General features: G+C 55.1%; 2 protein-coding genes across 2 annotated transcripts; both read left to right on the top strand.

Moving 5' to 3' along the window:
• Positions 1-280: 280 nt before the first annotated feature.
• On the top strand, positions 281-14,693 carry PRX (periaxin). The gene is made up of 7 exons (XM_090259514.1): positions 281-336; positions 3,752-3,795; positions 3,878-3,976; positions 4,098-4,223; positions 6,153-6,309; positions 9,699-9,895; positions 10,545-14,693. The coding sequence occupies exons 4-7, from the start codon at positions 4,197-4,199 to the stop codon at positions 14,496-14,498; spliced, it is 4,335 nt and encodes a 1,444-aa protein (XP_090115640.1). The 5' UTR covers positions 281-336; positions 3,752-3,795; positions 3,878-3,976; positions 4,098-4,196; the 3' UTR covers positions 14,499-14,693.
• Positions 14,694-16,372: 1,679 nt separating this feature from the next.
• Positions 16,373-23,438, top strand: HIPK4 (homeodomain interacting protein kinase 4). The gene is made up of 4 exons (XM_090260534.1): positions 16,373-17,962; positions 20,251-20,607; positions 21,601-22,434; positions 22,969-23,438. Exons 1-4 carry the CDS (start codon positions 17,102-17,104, stop codon positions 23,146-23,148), a joined length of 2,232 nt encoding a protein of 743 aa, XP_090116660.1. The 5' UTR covers positions 16,373-17,101; the 3' UTR covers positions 23,149-23,438.
• Positions 23,439-24,238: the final 800 nt, after the last annotated feature.

The following is a 24,238-nucleotide window of genomic DNA, read 5'->3' as shown; positions in this document are numbered from 1 at the left end:
TCTGGAAGCCAGAAACTGGTGCTGGTGGAATGCTCCATTTTTAAGGGGCGGTAGCAACATGCAAATCCCAAGAGCAGGGCTCATGGCAGCAGTCTCACCCCAGGCAAGGGAGCACGGTGGCTGACTTGTGGTTCCCCACCCACTTGCTTGTGACTGTAGGTTAGCTGGGAGAGGGGATGTTTATTTCCCCACCACCCACCCCCTGGTGATGTCATGCCTGGGCAGCCAATGACTGGGGTCTCCCCCTCCTCCCTCTCCCTGTTCCTTTTTCCCCCCTGCCCGGGTCTGGGGCTGAGCAGACGGACGGGAGCTCTCGAGGTGTCTGGAGGCCCAGTGGTAAGAGATCAGCCAGCCAGTTCCCTCTCGGGCCAGGCTGGGAAGCATCTGTAATGAGACCCAGGGTCCTGGGAGGTGCTGGGAGGGTGCTTGGGGCTCAGGAGGCAGCGTGTCGTGCGAGTTGAGGGCACAGACTTTGGAGCCAGACCCTGGCTTCCAATTCCAACGTTTCCCTCTTTCTGGCTGTGTGGCCTCAGGAAAGACACTTCGCCTTTTGTGTCTCTGCCTTACCATTTCTAAAATGGGTTCCTGAAGGTCGCCTCACAGGGTTGAAGGGAGGGTGGATGAGTTGTTGCTTTTAAAGAGCTGGGACAGGATGCCTGGGATGGAGCAGGCATTTTGGTCCCTGGAATGGTGTGCTGGGGTGGCAGCGTTGATCCTATCGGTGTGAGGTCATGTCTAAACTGGATTTGTTCTTCATCCAAAGTTCCCCTTTGGTAGGGAAGAGCATGGAGCCACTGGCGAGCAAAGGCTGGATTTGAGATACTGTGGGATGCACAGCCCGCACCCCCACTTTCTTTCAGAGACTAGTTTACATTACTTGAGCACTTACTATATGCTGGGAATATCCCAAGCACCTGCAGTACCTCACAAATCTTCAAAACCACTCTTATTGGCTGCATTGGACAGATGAGGAAACTGAGAGGTGACATACCGTGCCCCAGTGTTCCAACCAGAGAAGTGCTGGAGCAGGGATTAATTGAGGCAGCCAGAGGCCTCTGCTGGCATGCCTCATGAGATGGCCTCAGATCATGTTTAGGGGCCTGGATGGGTCAGGTCAACACCCACACTCCCATTGATGAGGCCACCAGATCGCTGGTAGCTAGGGAAGCTGAGGCTCCAAGTGGGTAGAATTCCTAAATAAGGTTGGTGCCAGCCACAGGGGTAATGGTATACAGGGCAAAGCTGGGGGACCTCTCAGCAGGCCCAGCTCAGCTAGCTCAGCTAAACGGCTCCAGGACCCCTCACCGGAGCCGGTCTGAGAGCATGAGTGGCATTTTAAATGGCCATCTAGGTTGTACCTTCCCAGGGTGGTGTTTTGAGGACTTAATGAGCCAAGGGGCAGAGAAGCATCCCTACACATAGCTAAGTGCTCAAGAAACGGAGACTCAGAATTCATGAAGCTCAGAAATGTACTGGGTAGCACTAAAGGACCTGCTCAAGAAATGGCCATTGGCATGTGGAGGGTCCTGCCCTGCCTTGATTCACCATGGGAGTCCTGTTAGATCTTCCTCTAAAACAAGCCAGGGATTCCCCCAGGAACCTCCCCACTCCTTCTTCCCCTGCCTAGTAGAGCTGGGAACAGAGAGCTCCAGGGGTGGGGTGGGCTTCTTTCCAAAGCTGCCCCCCCACCCCAGGGGATGGGTACGTGGCACAGGAAGGGCACAGTTGGGCTAAATATAACCTGGGCTGGCAGCTGTCCTGGGCAGGGATGAAGGACGAGGGCAGTCTCCTACCCCACCCCTGCTGAGCTTCCTGTGCAGCCTCTGGGTGTGACCCTCATGCCCGGCCTGGAGCAGGGAGCCTCTGGCCCAGGAGATCCTTTCCCCCATCTTCACTACCTCCTACAAGGACTAGGATTCTCCCACCCCCACCTCAGGATGTCATGTTGCATCATGGACTCAGTTAGCTTCAAGTTCAAGTCCCAACTTCATCGCTGGGATATCCTCTCAACCTTCAATTACTCATCAGTGAAATGGCGTACCATAGGCCATGTCTATAATGTGCCTGCCTGGACCAGGGTTTGGCACCACAGAGATCCCTCTAAAAGTGCCCATTTCTGGTACCTTCACAATCCCCCTTTCTCGTCCCTGCCCAGCCCCGCTCCTGCCCCAGGTGCTTGGCTCCTTGGGTCTCGTCCAGCGCTCAGAGCCACCAATACAAGTTAAGGTGCAGAGTTGGGGTCAAGGGCACATATCCTAGTTCTGTGACCCACACAGTTCGCTTCCCCTCTCTGAGCCTCAGTTTTCAACCCTTAACTGGTCACCACATCCAGTGTGATTACAGGGTCTCTGGGTGCCAGCATGGGGCCCAGTTCAGAGGAAATGCCCAGATGTGGAAGTCAATCCTACTTGGGACTAAGGGCTCAGAGGGGAGGCTGGGGAAGGACACAGAGACCAGGACCCCTAGAGGAGCCAGAGAGGAGCCGTCTGACATGGCAGGGGTCCAGGCAATAGAGTGGGTACAGCTAGAACATTGAGGGGGTCCCTGTGTCCTCTCTCTTGGCCAGTGATGGGCTATGAAGGGCTATTGTGTGGCTGGGGGTGGGTGGGCAGGGGTGGAATGTGACTGGGCACAGCAGACAGGCCATTGTCTGAGGGAATGTGCCGCGTGAGGCCTGACCTTTCCCTTGGGAGTGGGGTTGGCATGTTGGCATGCCAGGTGGGGGCTGGGAAGTCAAGGCCAGAGTGGGGAGGCTAGGGGTGGGGACACAATATCCATCCCCTTTGCCCCAGAAGGGCCTAATGGGAGGCTATATGCTGATCCTGCTCTGCCTCCTTCTTGCTGTGCTGTGTGACCTAGAGCAAAGTTCTTGGCCTCTCTGAGGGGCTAGGGTTTTCCTCTGTGAGGTAGAAAGTAGAGGTCTTAGCACAGGACTAGCAAAGAGTGACCACTCAATACCTATTAGTTATTATCAGTATCAGAGGTTGGAGCTTTCAGACAAGTTCAAGTCTGTGACCCAGCCTCAGATATCTTATGGACTCAGTAGTTGTACTGACCTCATTAGGGTGTTCTGCGGTAACCCTGTGAGGCATTTGACAGGCATTTGACAGGACCACAGGAAGTTCTTAGTAATAACAGCAAATGCCTATGAAGTGACTTCCATGTGCCTGGCACTTTATTTATTTTCAGAGAGGGGAAGGGAGGGAGAGAAACACTTATCAGTTGCCTCTTGCATACCCCCAACCAGGGACCTGGCCCACAACCCAGGCATGTGCCCTGACTGGGAATTGCACCCACAACCTTTCAGTTCATAAGCTGGTGCTCAATCCACTGAGCCACACCAGCCAGGGCTGCTGGGCATTTTATATTTAGTGACTCATTTGACCCAACAGCCCTGTGAGGGAGGTGCTCTCATTCTCTCCATTTTATAGATGAGGAAACTGAGGCACAGAGAAGTGATGTGATTTGCCCACAGGGAGTACATGGGATGGTTATAATTATTTTATAGTGAATTTGGTCCCCTTAGTCCACCAGCGTGTTTGGCTCAGGGGGTCTGCTGTCAGATAGGCCTATGAGTCAGTTCTGGCTTAACTGTTTGTCAGTCAACTGTGTCACCGTGGGTAAAGGTCTCTGAGTCTTAGTTTCCCCAACCACATTATGGGGATAGAGTGCTGACAGAGCATGGTAAGGGTCAGGCACTCAAGAAGCAATCTGGGGTTAGCTGATAATAATGCTCATGTACTCTTCTTAGAGCCCCGGACCCAGGAGACCCAAGGAGCTGGAGGTGACTCTGAGGTGAGCACTGGCTGTGCCACATGCCACTCCCTACCCTTCCCTGGCCTGCCTGGAGCCTCATGCCCTTTTCTCTCCTTGGCAGGCATCAAGACCCCAGAGGAAGGGTGAGAGTCCCACAGAGGACTGTTCAGCACCTCAGGCTGGGCTCCTGTTAGAAAGGGGTGCCTGTGCCCAGGCAGCGGTGAGTACAGCTGGGGGTGGGGCCTTCTCCCCTTCTGACACCACCCTGACCTCTCCCCCTAAGCCCAGCCTCCTCACCTCACCCTCCCCTGGCCTCACACCTCCATCCCTGTCCCTTGCAGGCTCAGAGGCAGCTGCTCCATGCAGAACTGAAGTTGGTCCTGCAGCAGAAGGAGGAGAGAAAGCAGAAGCCTGGTGCCCAGGTGACTCCCAGCAGCAACATGGAGGTCAGGAGCCGGAGTGCTGAGGTGAGTACCCGCACGTACTCCAAGGGGCACTTGTGGGGCCTGGGTGGGGGGTACAGACTCCTGGCTTCCCTGTGCCTCAGTCTACCCGTGTACAAAATGGAAGTAGCAACAGGGCCTATTTTATGGGTCAAAGTGAGGAAAACAATTAACATGTGTAAAGTGCTTAGCACAGTGCCTGGCACGGACTAAGATTCAAAGCAGCTAATTCATTGGAGCAGAATGGAGTCATGTTAACAATGAGCTAAAGAAAATCGAGAGAAACCCATCAACAGAAGCGGCAGGATGGTGCAAGGGTTGAGGACATGGGCTTTGGACACATGGACTTAAATTCCAACCCTATCACTTCAAATGTGCAGCCCTGAACAGGTGACCTGATCTCTCTAAACCTCAACTTCCCCATTGGTGAAATGGGCATGGTCCCCATGAGATATTTGCACAGGGCCTGGTGCTAGGAAGTCTCCTTGACTGTCAACTGCTGTCACTGTTAAGGAGATAAAGCACTGGCATTGGTTGTATTCTACTGGATGCCAGGCTGGCTGAGGGGTAGCAGGTAGGCATGGTAAAGGGCCTAGGTTGAAGCCCAGGGCTCAACTTGCTGTATGGCATTAGGCAAGTCACTTTACTTCTCTGGAACTTTGTGTCCCCCTCTGTGATTGTCCAAGCTGTGGGAAGGATGAAATGAGGTGTTGCACATAAAATGCATAGCCCAGGGCCTAGGGATGATGGTGATGGTCACGCTGCTCCCTGCTGCCCCTATCAACTTTTCTTACCCCTTCGCTGCTCAGCTCTCTAGTCCCAGGGCCACTGCTGTATGGCATCTCGCCCAGATCTGCTTTCCCTTCTCCAGCCCTGGGCTCCACTCCAGTTTGCGCCAGCCTAGATGCCTTGCCCAATACAGCATCCTCTCAGATGCTTGTTGCTTCATGTCTCGGCTTACAATCAGACTCCTTCCAGTACACCTATGTTACCCAACTCTCCAGTAGAGAAACAGGCCCAGAGTGGGCAAAGTTCTCCCCCAGAGACACACAGCAGATTGGGTTCTTAGACAATAGTGGAACTGAGTGAGGTCTCTTATGACTTCTTCTGGGGAGCCCAGATGTGAATCCCACAGTGTGCAGCGGGCCCAGGGGCAGGTCAGCACCTTTGACAGCAAATACCAGGAATACCAAGTCTTCCGGTCCACCACTCATTACCCATGCACCCCCCTTTCACTGGATTCCCTCTCCCATGGGCGTTCTGCAGGTCTTGGGGTCATAAGAGTCCACAATAGGGCACAGTCTCTCACACATTCAAGCTTCTAAGGAGGCCAGTCACACCCCCGCCCCTCTGTTCAGGACCACTGAAGGGTCCGGCCTCTTATTCAGAATCCAATCCTCACCCCCGCCCCTGTTCTGCTGTTATTAAAGCCCATCCCCATTTGCTGCTGAGACGCTGGGTCCCCACCCCACCGCCACACAATCTAGCCATACCCCTCACTGATCTTTGGCCCCTTTGCTGTGGCCCGTGCACCCCATGCGCTTGTGCTCTCAAACGCAGCTCCCCACCCCTAGCCCCGCCCTCCATAACTGGCTACGCCCCATTGGGAGCACAGCTCCGCCCCCTCGGTGTGACCCTCCTATCAGTCAACAATTCAGGTTCACTCTAGATTCCCCAACCCGCCCCTCGCTCCGCCTTGCTCCCAGGGGCTTCGTAAGAACTGCGAGCCAAGACAGCCGTTGAACACTTCCGCGGGGCCCCACTGGGCAAGCTGCTTCAGTGCTTCCCTAAAGGGGAGATGCCGGAGTGGGTGGGCCCGCACAACCTGCCTGAGCCTCGCAGAAGGGCATGTGCCCTAAGGACCGGTTTAAGAGACGCTTTTAAGCGCGATGGCGGGCTCTGGGCGAGGTCTGGTCCTAGCGTCCAATGGAGACCTCTCGTCGTCCTCCCCAGGAGCTGAGGCGGGCGGAGTTGGTGGAGATCATCGTGGAGACCGAGGCGCAGACTGGGGTCAGCGGTATCAACGTAGCGGGCGGCGGGAAGGAAGGAATCTACATCCGCGAGCTGCGCGAGGACTCGCCCGCTGCAAGGAGCCTCAGCCTGCAGGAAGGTGGGCGGGGCGGGGAGATGGGGCGGGACCTTTACTCGGGGTCGGTATTACGAATCTGCGCTGCGTCCGGAGCGAGGCCGGCGACCAAGAGGCGGGGTGAAGGGCTTGGGGCGGGGCTTTGTGTGTTGGCTTTGTATCTGCTCAGAGCAGGTTGTGGAGGCTCACTGTCAGAGCTGCAGTTTACTAGTTTGTGGTCTTTTTGTGCGTTGGTTTTCTCATCTCTAAAATGGATTCCAGTACTTACCTCATAGGGTTATTATGTGGATTAAGTGAGTCAGTATTTGAAAACACTTAGCACAGCTAGGTGGCACATAGTAAGCACTAAGTAAATGCTAGTTATTGTATTTGTTGTTTGGGCTGGAGATAACAACTTGGAGGGCTAGGGGAAGAGCTTAGTAAGGGATGTCTTAGATAACATGGATACGACTGATTTATTCATGGAACTAATACTAAGGGCCTTCTATTTTCAGATATTATTGTAGGTGCTTGGGCTACTGCAGATAACACTTTCTGCACTTATGGAGCTTACATTCTAGTGGAGCAAAAATATGTAAAATATATAGTAAGTTAGAAGGCAACATGTGCTACGGATGCTGCAGGGAAGCTGAATATTTTAATTGATTTTTTTTTAGAGTGGGGAAGGAAGAGAGAGAGAAACATCAATTTGTTGTTCCACTTCTTTATGCATTTATTGGTTAACTCTTGTATGTGCCCTGATCGGGGATCGAACCTACAACCTTGGCGTATCTGGTTGACACTAACCAACTGAGCAACCCAACAAGGGCCAGGAAGTTGAATTTTTAAATAGGGTGAACCAGGAAGGGAGGAAAGGCCTGAAGGAAGGGAAGGAGCTATGTGGCTATCTGGAAGAGGATTCCAGTGCAAACTCCCCAAGTTGGGAGCGTACCTGTCTTGTTGGAGGGACAGCAAGGAAGCCAGTGTGGATGGAATAGTCAATGAAGAGGAGTGTAAGAAATGAGGCCAGAGAGGGAAGAGGGAGGGATGTTTTGGGAGGACTTTATAGGCCATGGTGAGGACTTTGGCTTTTAATCTGGGACCATTGTGAGTGGAGGAACATTAACCGTGTTGAACTAATGTATTAGCATTAGACTGGGGGGGGGCGGTCGGGTAAGGAGTAGGGAGACCAACAAAGACGTTACTGTGATTATCCAGGTAAGAGATGGTGATGCTTGGGCCAAAACGATGTTATTAGAAGTGGAGAGAAGGGTTTGGATTCTGGATTTATTTTGAAGGAGGAGCCCTAAGGACTGGATACAGGGTGTGATGGAAAGAGTGGGAGGATGGTCTCACAAACAGAGAATAGTGTGGAAGGAGAACAGTTTGGATTTGTTAAATGAGAAGTGTCTGTTGGGCATTAAGATGGAGATGTGCAAGGGCTGTTGGATATATGTCTAGGATGGAGGAGAAAGTGCTGGGCTAGAGAGAACACTTGAAAGTTGTCAGCATATTTATGAACTTTAAACTCCTAAATCTGGGTGAGCTTCTCAAAAGGGTGAGTAGAGCTCGTGGGTGGAGAAGACAAGGGGTCTAAGTCCTGAGCTCTGGGTCAGTGTGTCTTTATACGAGGTCAGAAGGATAGGGAGGAACCATCCCAGGAGGTTCCAGAGTGTGTGGCACTCTGGCAGCCAAGCCAAGCAAGTACATGAAGGAGAAAGTGCAATTTGGTCACAGGCTGAGGAGATAAAGTCTGGGGCTTGACCACTGGACTTAGTTACATAGATGTCACTGCATGGGACCTTGAAAGGAGCAGTTCAGGGTTCTAGGATGGGGTGTCAGAAGTGTGATTAGAGAAGGAGAAATAATGAAGCTAGACAACTCAATGCATTTTGCCATTAAGGTGAAGAGATAAATGGGGCAGGAACTCCATCCAGGTGGAGTGACATCAAGGCAACCTTTCGTATGTAAGAAACGAGAGTATGCTGTGTGCTGATGGGAATAATGTAGAAGACAGGGACAAATTAGTGATGTCGGGAAAGAGGGGAGAATTACTGGAGGAATTGACTTGACCCAGGATTGGGATAGTTCATCTCTCGGAACAGATAGAGTGATGGGGTGAAAGCTTCTGGAAGTTCTCTTCTGATTCTGTTTTTTCAGTACAGGAGGCAAAGTCAGGGTCTGAACAGCTTCTCCCCTCAGCTGCCCATTCCCTTTTTTTGACCTTTCCCCTCTTTCCTCAGCTGCGAAGACTGAGGGAAAGGAGTGATGGAGGGTGGAAGGGAGGAGAACAGGGGAGAAAGGATTCATGGTACAAGTTGGGGAGAGAAAAGGACAGTGAGGGACAAGACTTGAAGAATTTGAAAGGACATGTGTAAGGTGACTGCCTAGAGGGGACCTGAGTCTACAGGGAAAAGAACTATGTCAGGAAGGATTTTAAGAGATACTAGTAGAGGAGAGAATCCTTCTGTGCTGGCATTTCGTGGGTTGTTAGTGCCAAACTTGAGTAAGGGGGCGGAGGTGTTGTCTTCCACTGACATCCAGATCCAGAGTCCCTGGTCTTGGCTCCCTAGAACTTTGCCTCTTGGCCGTCTCTTCTCCCACTTCCACACATGGAAACTTCATTCTTTTCCATCCCCTTCTCCTGCCTGATCTAATTCCTCTCCAAACAGCCTTGCCCTCTAAGTGCGAGGGATTTGGGCCCTGAACCCTGTAGACAGGTGTCCCATGAATCGGGACATGGAAGAGGGGCTGGGGGACCCCATGATTCAGCCATGGATTCCAGTGCCCAGCCCTCTCCTTGGAACAGTTTCCTGACAATCACATGTCCCCAGCCTTCACAGCTCTGTACTTTATTTTATTTTTTAACAAGTTTACTTTATTTTATTTATCTGTTTTTAGAGAGAGGGGAAGGAGAAAGAGAAGGAAACATCAGAGTCCGGTTGCCTCTCATGCGTCCCCAACTGGGGACCTGGTGTGCAATCTAGTCATGTGCCCTGACTAGGAATCAAACCAGCGACACTTGGTTTGCAGGCCGACGCTCAACCCACTGAGCCACGGCAGTCAGGGCTTCTGTATGCATTTTTATACTTGGCAAAAAATGAAGAGAATATTGTAAATATAAAGTTTAACTGCTGTATAAGTTAGGATCTGAAATGTGAGGATGGGGGAAGGGAGTGGAAAGACAACAGGCCTGGCCTGAATGGGTGTGGATTTGCTCAGTGGGGAAGGCGGAGCTAAAGCTACAGGGCGGGGCTTCCCTCCTAGGTGTTTCAGCTTCAAACTGGGAGGAATTTATTAATCCTGAGTTTGGGGATAGGCGGGGCCAAAATTTTGGGCGAGGTCTGGCTGTACTGGCTCCAGATAAGTGAGAGGAACCAAGCCTGGGTGGAGCCAGATGCCCAGGCCCCTGCTCACCTCCACCTCGCCTGCAGGGGACCAGCTGCTCAGCGCCCGCGTGTTCTTTGAGAACTTCAAGTACGAGGACGCTTTACGGCTGCTGCAATGCGCGGAGCCTTACAAGGTCTCCTTCTGTCTGAAGCGCACTGTGCCCACCGGGGATCTGGCGCTGCGGCCTGGGACAGTGTCTGGCTACGAGATCAAGGGCCCACGGGCCAAGGTGGCCAAGCTGGTACGCGTGCTTAGCCCCGCCCCAACGCCGGACTGCCCCAGGGATCCTGTCACTGCGCCATGAACCCTACTCCCTTACACTGTGGGCCAGCCTTGCCCTCTCTCTTGTCACTAACTCAATCCTAATCCCACCCTTTACCTCCTGTTGTGTGCCCCTAAACTCCTCTCTAGGGAGGGAGACCCACCCATCCCAGACCAGGGACCTCTCTCTCTTTGGAGAGGTATCCTCACCTTCAGCTCCAGACTTACTAAGGGGTCCTGAACAAGGGGACTCCAAATCAGGTTGCCAGATTTCAGCGTGATTGCTTCTCATTTACTGCTGAGTGACCCCGGACAAGTTTCTTTCCTTCCTTAGGCCTCAGATTCCCCATCTCTAGAATAAGGGTATTGAGGAAAATCCTGGATGAGGACCTAGAAGTCTTGGGTCCCAGTTTCTACATTCCTGTTGACTTATTGTAAGATTCTAAATGAATGTTTTTGCCTTCAGGGGCAATATGGTGAAATGACAGGCAGGAAGTGGGGACGTTGTTTTGGGGACCAGATGTTCAATCCATCACATCCCCAACCTGGTACAATACCAGGTGGGGCTCCCCTGTCCACCCAGGCCTCCCACTGTCCCACCGCCTTCTGCCTCTCTCCTCTCTCCCCAGAACATCCAGAGTCTGTCCCCTGTGAAGAAGAAGAAGATGTTGGTGCCTGGGGCCCTGGGGGCCCCTGCAGACCTGGCCCCTGTTGACGTCGAATTCTCCTTCCCCAAATTCTCCCGTCTGCGTCGGGGTCCCAAAACCGAGGCTATCAAGGGTCCTGTCCCAGCCGCTTCCACCCGCCGGCGCCTCCAGCTACCTCGGTTGCGTGTCCGAGAAGTGGCCGAAGAGGCCCAGGCAGCTCTGCTGGCAGCTGCTGCTCCTCCCCCCAGGAAGGCCAAAGTGGAAGCTGAGGTCACAGCAGGGGCCCATTTCACAGCACCCCAGGTGGAGTTGGTTGGGACCCAGCTGCCAAGCATAGAGGTGGGTGTGCCCCAGGTCCCAGTCCCAAAGAGACTGGGGGAGGAGGCCCCAGCAGCAGAAGCAGCCACCGGCTTTGCCCTACACCTGCCAACCTTTGGGCTAGGAGCCCCTGCTGCACCTGCTGTAGAGCCTGTGGCCGTAGGGATTCAGGTTCCCCAAGTGGAACTGCCCACCTTGCCCGCGCTACCCACTCTACCCACACTACCTTGTCTGGAAACCCGAGACGGGGCTACAGCGGCGCTGACGGTTCCCACCCTGGATGTGGCAGCGCCTACCGTGGGAGTGGACCTGGCCTTACCAGGCGCAGAGGTGGAGGCCAGAGAAGAGGTGCCTGAGGTAGCCCTGAAGATGCCCCGCCTCAGTTTCCCCCGCTTTGGGGCTCGAGCAAAGGAAGTAGCTGAGGTCAAGGTGGCCAAGGGCAGCCCTGAGGCCAAGGTGAAGGGGCCTAGACTTCGAATGCCCACCTTCGGGCTTTCTCTCTTGGAGCCCCGGCCCACTGGACCCGAAGCCGCTGTCGAGAGCAAGCTGAAGCTGCCCACCATCAAGATGCCCTCCTTTGGCATTGGGGTCTCGGTGCCTGAGGTCAGGGTGCCCAAGGGGCCTGAAGTGAAGTTCCCAAAAGTGCCTGAGGCAGCCCTTCCAGAAGTGCAACTCCCAGAGGTGGCGCTTCCAAAAGTGTCGGAGATGAAACTCCCAAAGGTGCCAGAGATGGTCATGCCAGAGATGCGTCTTCCAGAGGTCCAGCTGCCGAAAGTCTCTGAGATGAAGTTCCCTGGGATGAAGGTCCCCGATATGAAAGTCCCTGAGATGAAAGCCCCGAAGGTGCCAGAGATGAAACTTCCTGAAATGAAGCTGCTGAAAGTACCTGAGATGGCCGTGCCCGAGGTGAGACTCCCGGAGGTGCAGCTGCCGAAAGTCTCAGAGATGAAGCTTCCCAAGGTGCCTGAGATGGCAGTGCCTGATGTACCCCTCCCGGAGGTGCAGCTGCCAAAAGCCTCAGAGATGCGGCTCCCCAAGGTGCCTGAGATGGCTGTGCCCGGTATACCCCTCCCGGAGGTGCAGCTGCCGAAAGTGTCAGAGATGAAGCTCCCCAAGGTGCCTGAGATGACCGTGCCTGCTATACCCCTCCCGGAGGTGCAGCTGCCGAAAGTCTCAGAGATGAAGCTCCCCAAGGTGCCTGAGATGACCGTGCCCGAGGTGCGACTCCCAGAGGTGCAGCTGCCGAAAGTCTCAGAGATAAGGCTCCCCAAGGTGCCTGAGATGGTTGTGCCCGATATACCGCTCCCAGAGGTGCAGCTGCCAAAAGTGTCAGAGATGCGGCTCCCCAAGGTGCCTGAGATGGCAGTGCCTGAGGTGCAACTTCCAGAGGTGCAGCTGCCAAAAGTCTCAGAGATGAGGCTCCCCAAGGTGCCTGAAGTGGCCGTGCCCGATGTACACCTGGAAGTGCAGCTGCCGAAAGCATCAGAGATGCGGCTGCTAGAAATGCAGGTGCCAAAGGTCTCAGATGTGCAGCTTCTGAAGGCATCTGAGGTGAAGCTGCCCAAGGCTCCAGAGGTCCAGCTAAAAGCTGCCAGGGCAGAGAAGACAGAGGGGGTGGAATTTGGCTTAAAGATGCCCAAAATGATCATGCCCAAGCTAGGGAGGGCAGCGTCCCCGTCACAAGGCAAGCCAGATGAGGAAGGGGCTGAGGTCTCAGGGAAGCTGGCGACACTTCCTTGTCTGCAGCCAGACGTGGGCAGTGAGGCTCATGTGGGTGTCCCCTCTCTCACACTGCCCTCAGTGGAGCTAGACCTGCCAAGGATACTCAGCCTGGAGAGGCAGGTCCCAGAGGCCAAAGTAGGCAAGGTGGACCGGGTAGAAGGCAAGGTGGCAGCAGGAGTCGGGGAAGGGGCCTTCCGGATGCCCACTGTTGAGCTGGTCACTCCACAGCTGCCTACAGTGGAAGGCATTGAAGGGCAGGTAGAGGTGATGAAGACGAAAGTCAAACCTACCTCCAAGTTCTCCCTGCCCAAATTTGGACTCCCAGGGCCAAAGGTGGCCAAGGCAGAGGCTGAGGGGGCTGGGCGAGCCACCAAGCTGAAGGTGTCTAAGTTCGCCATCTCACTCCCCAAGGCTTGGGTGGGGACTGAGGCTGAAGCTAAAGGGGTCAGGGAGGCAGGCCTGTTGCCTGCCCTCGATCTGTCCATCCCACAGCTCAGCCTGGATGCCCATCTGCCCACAGGCAAGGTGGAGATGGCAGGGGCCGACTTCAAGCTCAAGGGGCCCAGGCTCACCCTGCCCAAGTTTGGGGTCAGAGTCCGGGACACTGAGGCAGGAGACCTAGTGCCAGGGGTGGCTGAGTTGGAGGCCAAGGGCTGGGGTTGGGATGGGAGGGTGAAGATGCCCAAACTGAAGATGCCTTCCTTTGGGCTGGCTTGGGGGAAAGAGGTAGAAACTCAAGGTGGGCACGTCAGCACTGGGGAAAAGGCAGAGTTTATGGCTGGTCAGCTTAAGATCCCCGAGGTGGAGCTGGTCACACTGGGGGCACAGGAGGAAGTGGGGGCAGAGGAGGTGGTGGCTGTCAGTGGAGCACGGCCGTCAGGCCTGCAAGTGTCCGTGACCAGGCCGGCCGGCACAGAGGGCCAGGAGGGGGTGCTGAGGATGCCCCTGGGCATCACCCTGCCCCAGGTGGAGCTGACCAGCTTCAATGAGACTGGCCTGGGTGCCACCTCAGGGCAGGAAGTTGAAAGTGCGGCCGCTTCAATGGAGGGCACAGCAGGCTACAGGGTCCAGGTGCCTCAGGTGACGTTGTCTCTGCCCAGAGCGCAGGAGGCAGGTGGTGAGCTCTTGGTGGGAGAGGGAGTCTTTAAGATGCCCACTATGACGGTGCCCCAGCTTGAGCTGGACATGGGGCTGAGCCAAAAGGCACAGGTGGGTGAGGCAGCCACAGATGAAGGTGGGCTAAAGCTGAAGATGCCCACACTGGAGGCCAAAGCTGGGACTGGGGTTGAGCCTGGGGACCAGCCTTCAGGGGTCCAATGGACCTTCCCCCTCTCACTGCCTGACGTGGAGATCTCACCGCCTGCCATGGGTAGCCGTGCCGAATACCAGGTGGCAGAGGGCGAGGGAGACGCTGGACACAAGCTCAAGGTGCGGCTGCCCCGGTTTGGCCTGGTGCGGGCCAAGGAGGGGGTTGAGGAGGGTGAGAAGGCCAAGAGCCCAAAACTCAGGCTGCCCCGCATAGCCTTCAGCCAGAGCGAGGCTGTCACTGGGGAACGCTCCCCCAGCCCTGAGGAGGAGGAGGAGGAAGAGGAGGGCAGAGGGGAAGGTGCCTGTGGTCACCGAGGCCGCCTCCGAGTTCACTTGCCCCGAGTGGGCCTAGCTACTTCTCCCAAGGCCTCTCGGGGGCAGGAGGGTGAGGCAGCCTCCAAGTCCCCTGGTAGGGAGAAGTCCGCCAAGTTCCGCTTCCCCAGGATGTCCTTAAGCCCCAAGGCTCGGAGTGGGAGCAGGGACCCAGAAGAGGGTGGATTCCGGGTCCGGCTGCCCAGTGTGGGGTTTACGGAGGCAGGTGCTCCAGGCCCCAGCAGGATGGAGGGGGTTCAGACTGCAGTCATCTGAAGCCCCTGGGCAGAGGAAGACTGCGCTCCTATCTTCCTGTCCCCACCCCTTGTTTTGTATGTGAGATAACCAGTACTAATCCTCAGAGGGCCGGGAAGGAGGTGGCTGAAGGAGCAGGGCTGAGAGGCCTCTGCCAGCCCATTGGCAAGAGTGCCTGTATCTTGACAAGCCATGTGAATAAATAATCTGGAGGTAGCCTTGTGTCTGGTCTCCTCTGTGTATGGGGCGGAATAAGGAAGGGTGCAGAGAAAAATCCCTGAGAAGGAAGGGAGCAGGGTGACTTGAGCCTGGCCTGAAGGGAGCCAGTGCTGAGACACAGGCCACCCCTGGTCTGAGGAGAGTCAGGGAGGCCTTGGGACCTGCCCTGGCCCTTCAGAAATCCCAGGGGCCCATGAGCAGGACTCTGGGAAGTTCCCCAGCAGAGAACAGAGGCTGGACCCCTCTGCTGGGACTACCCTGCCCTGGGGAACCCCACACTAGCCAGGACAGCCCCCAAGGGCCTTAAGAGAAAAGACTGATTGCTACCCAGCTGCCCTCTGCTGGCCGCTTTTCCACCGACAAGAGCGCCTCCACATCCTGGCTGCTCTTTTCTGTCTGGCTGGTTTGACTGCCCTGTCCACCCGGCCCCACCCAGGAAGGCCCCTCCTGGCCCTCTCCTTCATCATGTGTTCAGAGCCTCCACTCCAGACATGTGGCTGCCTCTTAGGATAGGTCCTGGCTGCTCAGCCTTGGCTCTTAGGGACCCAATCTCACTCCCATTTAAGCCCCTAAGGACCTGGCCAGGGCCCTACCTCACCCTCCACCCCCCATCTCTATCATGTCCCAGACTGGCCTGGGAAGACATGCTGTCCGGTTCCAGATTGCTCCCTGATGCCCTCATATCCACCTCTCCACTCTCCGCCCATCCTGGAGGATGAAGAGCCATACCCTTGAGTTGTCACAGAACCCCCACTTTTAACATCTTCTCCCTTCAAGCCAGCCCTCCTTGGGTCACTACCCTGTCACATGCTTTCTCTCTGTCCCCATCAAGCAGGGCAGAAATTATCTGCCCTCAGGCACATACCCCTTGACCAACCCCCCAGCTTTTTGTGTTTTCCTCCCACCACAGCTGACCTGTCCAGTGTCCAGAGTGATGCCTCTGTGGTCATGACAATGGTGTCCTTTGTCTCCCTTGTCCTGACTTTTCAGGGCCTCTTTCTCCTTCCTGAGCACTCCCCTCTACTCCTCTCTCCTCATGCCCCTTGGGTTCCTCCCAGGCCCTCATCTACTTCCACATCCACCTTGTGCCTGTCACCCTCTCCGAGGCTTCCACTCCTCACCTCTGGGTGACGACAATCTTCCCTGGGTCGGTGAGGGGATCCCATGACCTCTGCATGCCTCCCCTGGACATCTGGGCACTAGGAGGATGCAGGGCAAGGTGCAGAGCTTGGTTCTAGAACCAGACTTCTCACTGTTGAAGTCTGTCTCCATACCCAGCTTATAAAAAACTTTTGTGCCTTGCCCTGGCTGGTGTGGCTCAGTTGGCTGGAATGTCATTCTGTAACTTAAAGATTGCGGGTTCAATCCCCATTTAGGGCACATGCCTAGGCTGCAGGTTTGATCCCTGGTTTGGTGGTCCAGGCACGTATGGGAGGCAACCAATAGATGTTTCTCTCTCACATCGGTGTTTCTCACTCTCTTTCTCCCTCCCCACCTTCCTCTCTCTCTAAAAGCAATGAAAAAATGTCCTTGGGTGAGGATAAAAAAATAAAAACTTTTGTACCTTGATTTTTCTCATCCATTAAATGGAGCTGGTAAAATGTATGTTGTAAGGATCAAATAAGGCTTTTTAAAAATATATATTTTTAAAATGTATTGATTTTTAGAGAGAGAGAAACATCAATTAGTTGTTCTGCTTATGTGGATTTACACATTCATTGGTTAATTCTTGTATGTACACTGACTGGGGATTGATCCCACAACCTTGGCATAGCCTTGGTGTATCCTTGGCATATCAGGATGACACTAGCCAATTGAGCTGCCCAACCAGGGCCAGATGAGGCTTCTAGAGCATTCAATATGCATTTAAATGTTTCAGTGTTAAATATCCTAACCTGGACTCAGCATCCTCTTCCCTCAAGTGTTCCTGTTCATATCCCTATTTCAGGGACCATCCCACCTTGTCCTGGACAGCTCTCTCTCTTTCCCCAACTTGTCAGTCCCTCAGCCTGGCCTCCTAAATGTCTCATCCACAAGCCTCCTCCCCTTCTCCCCAACCTCTCTCCCACCTGGGCCTTGCTCCACACTCAAGGCCTCTGCTCTCACCCAGTCTAAGTCACCCTTCTTCACATAGTAACTTTCTCACACTCAAACCTGACCCTTCCCTCCCTTGCTCCCCAGTGTCCTCGGAACAACTCCAAACTCCTTAGCTTGGCATTCAAGACCTTTTACAGCCTGGATCTGCCTCAGCCATACCTTCCCCCATGTCAGCCACAGGCTGAGGCAGGTGTTTTCTGAAAATGGCACGCACACACGTATCCACCTAGTTTGGGAAGCCTGCCGTTTCTTGCCTCTGGGAATGTTCTGTGCTTCTGCCTGAGGTCCACCATCAGACTTCCCTCTCAATGAACCTTTACTTGTCCAACCCCTTCAGGGTTCCACCACTGGATGGGGGAGGGGGGCTCAAACTGCCACCCCATCCCCCATTCCAGCCAGGGGCTCAGGTCTCCAACAACAGAACCAGAGCCACTCAGCAACGCTGGAACCCATTTGGGGGTGCCTGGGGCCCCTCATCCCAAGCCAGAAGGGCTTGGGAGGAGGGGTGTAACCCCTGGCATATTCCCCGTGTGACCCAGGGGGCTGGGTGTGCCCGGGAGGCAAGGGCAAACCTTACAGGGATAGGTAGGCACGAGTGCGATTCTCTTTCCCCCACTGGGCTCCGGAGGGGGGTCGAGAGGCCTCGAAGGCGGAGCCTGTGGGGCAGAGGTGGTGGCAGGGCACCGTCTGGCGGCAGGGGCACCATGGCCACCATTCAGTCAGAGACTGACTGTTACGACATCATTGAGGTGTTGGGCAAGGGCACCTTCGGGGAGGTGGCCAAGGGCTGGCGGCGAAGCACAGGCGAGATGGTGGCCATCAAGATCCTCAAGAATGACGCCTACCGCAACCGTATCATCAAGAACGAGCTGAAGCTGCTGCGCTGCATGAGGGGCCTGGACCCTGAGGAGGCCCACGTCATCCGCTTCCTTGAGTTCTTCCATGATGCCCTCAAGTTCTACCTGGTTTTTGAGCTGCTGGAGCAAAATCTTTTCGAATTCCAGAAGGAGAACAACTTTTCGCCCCTCCCTGCCCGCCACATCCGCACTGTCACGCTGCAGGTGCTCAGAGCCCTGGCCCGCCTCAAGGAGCTGGCCATCATCCATGCCGATCTCAAGCCCGAGAACATCATGCTGGTGGACCAGACCCGCTGCCCCTTCAGGGTCAAGGTGAGGGGCTGCTCTGGGTTGCGGCGTTGCCTGCTCCTGTCTCCTCCCAGCTTTCACCAGCCCTGGGCGCTCTGGCTGTGAGGGCAGCAGGCTGTGATGGGGCAGAAGTAGGAAGCCAGTGAGGGTGACTGCACCAGTCCAGGTGTGAGACATGGGTGGGTGGGACTGGAGATGGGGTAGTAGGAGGAGGGGGCAGAGGTGGGTCTGAGTAGATTTTGGAGCTGGAGACAACAGGATTGGCTGACAGATCTTTACATGAAGCGTGAGAGGACACTTGAGGGGGATGAAAGCCTGTCGGCCTGAGGAACTGGAAGGATGGTGGTGCCAGACCTCCTCACGGTGAGTTTGTTGGTCAGCAGGCATTTACTCAATGCCTGCTCTGGGCCTGAGCCTGTGCTGGATGCACAGAGGCATCTCCTTGGCACTGTCACAAGGCCCTGGGCTCCCCAATCCCACCCCGACCCCTCTGTCTGCTTCTGGGTTGGTTCCTGTCTGGTGATGATAGGAACTAGGAGCACCACGAGGGCAGGGCCAGGGCAGTTTCGGTCACCACTGTGTCCTTGGTGTCTCCCAGCAAAGCACTGTTGTAGAGTCAGAGCCAAGTGAATGTCAGATACAGAACGATGCAGAGACAAGAAGAGGCAGAGCACTCTGCTCTGAGAGAGACAAGGAGAGACCCAAGGAAGGAGAGACTTGCACAAACTCAGCAGGAGGCGGACAGGACAGGTCCCCAACACCTGACCATGTTGGTGCCCCTACCATGTTTGTGGAATGAATGAATGGACGGACGGATGGATGAATCCCACTAACACTGGCTGAGTGCCCAAGGTCGGTCACTTAGGCTCTCCAGGACTCAGGCCTCGGCAGTCTGCATTCAGATTAATGACCATTTGGTCCTACCACCTCCTACACATAGAAGGTGAGGGATAGCTGACTGAAAAGCAGCGAAACAGAGGGAAAAATTGAGGTAGAGACCAAAATAGAGTCATGGAAATTCAGAATAAAAATGGCAGATAGCTCCTCCTAGAGATATCAGGAGAGACTAGGGCTCTCAGCCACTCAGTGTTAGTTCAACAGGTGTCCTGTGTGGGGGTCAACAGTGCTTGATGAGGAGGAGGACCTGGGTTTCTGGGAGATGTCTTTCTAGTGAGTGACTCAGAGACAGATGGAGAGAGACAGACAAGCGATGAAGAGGCGAAGAATACACAAGAGAGATACAAACAAGAGACAGAAAGACAATGATTGGTAAAAAGCCACTTCGTTCATCTGTTCATTCATCTATTCATTCATTCTGAGCCTCTGCTCTGTGCCAGGCATTGTTCTAGGCACCCAGGGACTCAGCAGTGAACAGAAAAAATCTTGCCTGCGTGGGACTCACATGAACTCAACAAAAATGTAAAATATATAGTTTGTGAAATGGTGTTGAGAGCTATGGAGAAAAGCAGAGGACCAGAAAGGGGACTAGGAAGCGCAGGGGTGCCATTTTTTGATAGGATGGTCAGGGGAGGCCTGAGAAGGTGACGGTATTAAAGACCTGAGGAAGTGAGGTGGGGTGTGGGATGGACATCCAGCAGGAGGAGCATTCCAGGTGGAGGGAATAGCCAGTGCAAAGGCCTGAGCTGGGGTGTGTCTGGCATGCTCAGGGCAGAGTGAGAGGCCTGTGTGGCTGGAGCGGGGTGAGTGAAGGGGAACGTGGGAGGACCTGAGGACAGAGACGGAATGGGGCAGATTGTAGGAGCCTTGGGCCTGCGGTGAGGACTTGAGCTTTTATCACAGAATGTGGTAAAGCCACAAGAGGATCCTGAGTAGGGGAAGGACAGGACCCGACTAAGGTGTTCACAGGATCTCTAGGCTACATGTGAGGAACAGACTGGGGGGTGGAGTGTGGGAGCAGGGAGAGCACTCTCGGCAGAATATGATGGAGGACAGGACAGGTGGGACTGTGGCTGGGATGCTCAGTGGGCAGATTCTTGATCTGTTAGGAAGGTAGAAGAAACAAGGTTTATTGGTGGACAAGGTGTGGGGTGAGAGCGAAAGAAAGAGAGAGGTTCCAGTCCTCACAAACATACATTCTAGCGGAGCAGGACAGAGTCAGAGACAGACACCTAGAGCAGAAACAAAGGCTGGAGGTACAGATAGGAACATAAACAAGACATAAGACTCACAGACACAGTGACAGACAGTCAGAGGGCAGATGCAGAAACACAGTGGGGAGAGATGCCAGGTGAAGCCCAGATCTGCTGTCCTCGCCCCTTCCCTTGCCCACTGGCCTCCCCTTCCCCACACAGGTTATTGACTTTGGCTCAGCCAGCATTTTCAGCGAGGTGCGCTACGTGAAGGAGCCATACATCCAGTCACGCTTCTACAGGGCCCCCGAGATTCTGCTGGGGCTGCCCTTCTGTGAGAAGGTGGACGTGTGGTCACTGGGCTGTGTCATGGCTGAGCTGCACCTGGGCTGGCCACTCTACCCAGGGAACAGCGAGTATGACCAGGTGCGCTACATCTGCGAGACCCAGGGCCTGCCCAAGCCCCACCTGCTGCACGCTGCCCGAAAGGCTCACCACTTCTTCAAGCGCAACCCCCACCCTGATGCCACCAACCCCTGGCAGCTCAAGTCCTCCGCTGACTACCTGGCTGAGACCAAGGTAGGGGCAAGTGGAGTGAGGCCAGTCAGTGTGGGGCTGCCACATCAAGAAAAGTATCTAGGTTAGACCTCAGGGAGATCTGGAAGCTTGGGAATCATCTGTGGGGTTTGTCACAAGAGATCTCGATGAGACTGGAGGCGGGACTGGAAGTTTGAGGGTCACTGTGGGGGCTGTTTCAGTAAGAGGGATCTGGGTTATATCAAGTGTGACAGAAAGGGTAGGGTAGCCCCTCTGCCAATTAGGCAAACCCCTGCTGTGTGAGGGCTCTAAATGAGGCCCAGATGGGACTGGAAGTCTAAGACAACCTGTCTGCTACCTCTGAGGCTTCAGTCATCACACCTGTGCAGCAAGAGTCTCGGTGAGACAGCAGGGGACTAGAAGTTTGGTTAGCTGTCACAACAAGAGGGTCCTGAGTGAGGGACCAAAGATAGGACTGAATGAATGTAGCAGCTCCTCTGATAGCTCCTTGCCTGGGGGTTCATCAAACTAGTGTGGCAAGGAGGTTGTACCTCTGGGAGGCTGAGAGGGCTGGGATTGGGTGTGGAGGCTATGGCAGCAAGAGGAATGTGGGTTTATTCCAAGGAAGACCAGAGGCTTAGGTCAGTCCCTCTGCTATGCTGGTAGGGGCTGGACCCACAGCTCTGGGCAGGACTGGAGGTCTGGGATGAGGTGTGAAACCTGAGTGAGAAACTCTGGGTTAGATGACTAGAGGACCAAAGAACACAGTCAGGTGTACTTCCAGCAGAAGGAGGGCTCTGGATTCAGTTAGAAGAAGCCAGGTGTGGCCCTCCCAGCAGCAAGAGGGCTCCAAGCCAGATCACAAGCAGAACTGGAAGTTAGGATTTAGGTGTGTGGACTTCATAGCAACAAGAGAGATTTGGACCAGACTAAGAGCCAACTGGATGCTGGGGGGTCATCTGTGGGCCCCACTGCAGGAGAGCCTGGGGCCCAAGGCCTGGGCTCAGCTGACCCCTGCCCATCGTGTCCCACCAGGTGCGCCCACTGGAGCGCCGCAAGTACGTGCTCAAGTCACTGGATCAGATTGAGACAGTGAATGGCGGTGGGGCAGCTGGTCGGCTGACCTTCCCGGACCGGGAGGCACTGGCTGAGCATGCTGACCTCAAGAGCATGGTGGAGTTGATCAAGCGCATGCTAACCTGGGAGTCACATGAACGCATCAGCCCTAGTGCCGCCCTACGACACCCGTTTGTGTCCATGCAGCAGCTGCGCAGCGCCCACGAGACCACCCGCTACTACCAGCTGTCACTGCGCAGCTGCCGCCTCTCACTGCAGGTGGAGGGCAAGCCCCCCACGCCCATGGTGACCACTTTGGAAGATGGACCCCCCTACTGCTGTCTGGCTGAGGAAGAGGAGGCCATGGGCCCGGGCAGTGTGGTGGGCAGCGGGCCCTTCTTCCGCGAGGAGAAAGCACCAGGAATGCAAAAGGCCATTGACAAGCTGGACGACCTGAGTCTGCAGGAGGCAGGCTGTAGGCTGTGGGGTGAGGCCCCCGATATGCTGGCCCCACTCAAGGCAGCTGTTGCTGCCCTCCGGGTGCCCGACTCGGGCCCTGAGCCCATCCTGGCTTTCTATGGCAGCCGCCTGGCCGGCTGCCACAAGGCCCAAAAGCTGCCCGCAGGATCCAAGTCTGACCCCAACTTCAGCAACCTCATCAGGCTGAGCCAGGTCTCGTCTGAGGATGATGGGCCCTGCAAGGGCAGCGGCTGGGCAGAAGGAGAGCACCGTGGGGCCTCCGCCAAGCCGCCCACCATCCCAAAGCGGGATGGGGATGGGCCAGACATCAAGGACATGACCATGGATGCTGAGGTAAGTCAAGGGGCAGGAAGGGTGCAGTTGATTCTGAGGTCAGTGGCTCCCCCAGAGCTCCAGAGTGGGGGGCAGAGTGAACCTGCCCTTGGTTCCCCACACATCTGTGTTGCCTACAGCTGGCTCAGGATTCAACACACAGTAGCTCACCCTCAAGATGTTACAAAGCTTCACACACACTAAATCATACTCAGGTATAATTAGGATGTGATGAGGCTCTGCACATACTGATCTGCCATCAGGCTGTGTAAAAACTCAGAACACAGCAGTCCACCTGTAGGAAGTGCTAAAGGCCCGGCACAAAGAACAAGGTCTTAGCACTTGCTCACCCACCCTCAGAAGGATGTGACAAAGCCTCAGCAGACACCCACACCCTTGGGATACACTGAGGTCGAAGCCCCCAGGATGTAGATGAGGGTTACAAAGGTACAGAACCACCCTCAGGAAGTAACAAGGGTTCAAGTGGGACAGGAGGGAGTCCATGAGGGGCAGGCTGGGGGCTTCTTGGCTGATGCCCTCTCTTCTCCCTGACAGAGGCCTGGCCCTGAGCTCTTTGACCCCAGCAGCGGTCCTGAGGAGTGGCTGAGTGAGCCAGACTGGATCCTGGAGGGCATCAGGGGCCCTCGGGCTCCAGGCCTCCTCCCACGTCATGCCCACCCACATGGCTCGCTCCAGGCCACCAGCTTTCTGCAGCATGTTGGGGGGCAGCACTGATGGTCACCCCACCTCTACCCATCACTGGTGGCTGAGCTAGCTAGGCTGGCATTCTGTCCTCAGAGCCATATCCTGAACCCACAAATTTCTTACAGATAGTTATCCAGAAATTCCCATTCCCCCTACCCACAGTGCATGCCTGCACATGCACCCCAAACACAGGAGGCCCTTGGCTTCTGGCCTATGGCCACCTCTGTCAGAGGAACACAGAAAGGTGGCTGCACCCTGTTGGCCCAGAGCACACTTTTGGCCCTGTTGCCTCTGCCTATTTCAATAAAGAACTGTTCACAGCCCTGCCTCATGCCTGTTTTCCCTGCCTACGGGGAAGTCTGGCCTGGCGCTGGAGTGGGGGGTCGGGCTGGTGCCCACGCCCTGCTCTCTGATGCTGCACCCCGTTGGCTACTGGCTCAGACTGGAGGCTGGGCTGCATGGTACTGGGAGGGAGGGAAAGGCTTTGTTTGGCACACTAGCCCTCCTTCTAAATATGCTAAGTGCTTGCCACATTGAGAACCCACCCTCAGAACATTCTGTGTTCAGCAGGTGCCAATACAAGCTTGCCAAGTGTCAAAGTCTCAGTGTCTGTTTACCTGTCCTTGTCACATGTTAGACTTGCCATGCACTCATCCATGCTTGGGACATGCTAAATGTAAATTCATTTGACAGGTGCAAATTCATGCTAGGTGCACGCTCCAGTGTTCAGACATGAGTCCACCCTTAGAATATGGGTGCTCAGTATGTACATATCCATGGGAGCACGCTGGCCACAGGAGGCTCAGCACATCAGCCATGTGCTCACACACTGCATGCTCAGCACATGCCAGCTCACATACATTGCACTCTGAGGGCTTAGCACATGCCAGCCCACACCAGTCACACATGCCAGCTGTGGGGTTATATGCTAAGGGATCAGGACATGCTAAGGTAGTGGGCCACATGCTGCAGGCTCCTCAGCCACAGGTCACCTGCTGAGGGCTCAGCACATGCCAGTCACATGTTATATGCTTGGCATGCCAAGCACATGCTAAGAGATCAATGTACATGCTCACGTCCTCACCAGAGGCGCATGCTGGCTGTGCCCTATCCCGACACC

This window comes from Furipterus horrens, unplaced genomic scaffold (assembly GCF_987537825.1).
Source record: "Furipterus horrens unplaced genomic scaffold, mFurHor1.1.pri manual_scaffold_13, whole genome shotgun sequence".
NCBI lineage: Eukaryota > Metazoa > Chordata > Mammalia > Chiroptera > Furipteridae > Furipterus > Furipterus horrens.
This window is presented reverse-complemented; position numbering and strand designations above follow the sequence as displayed.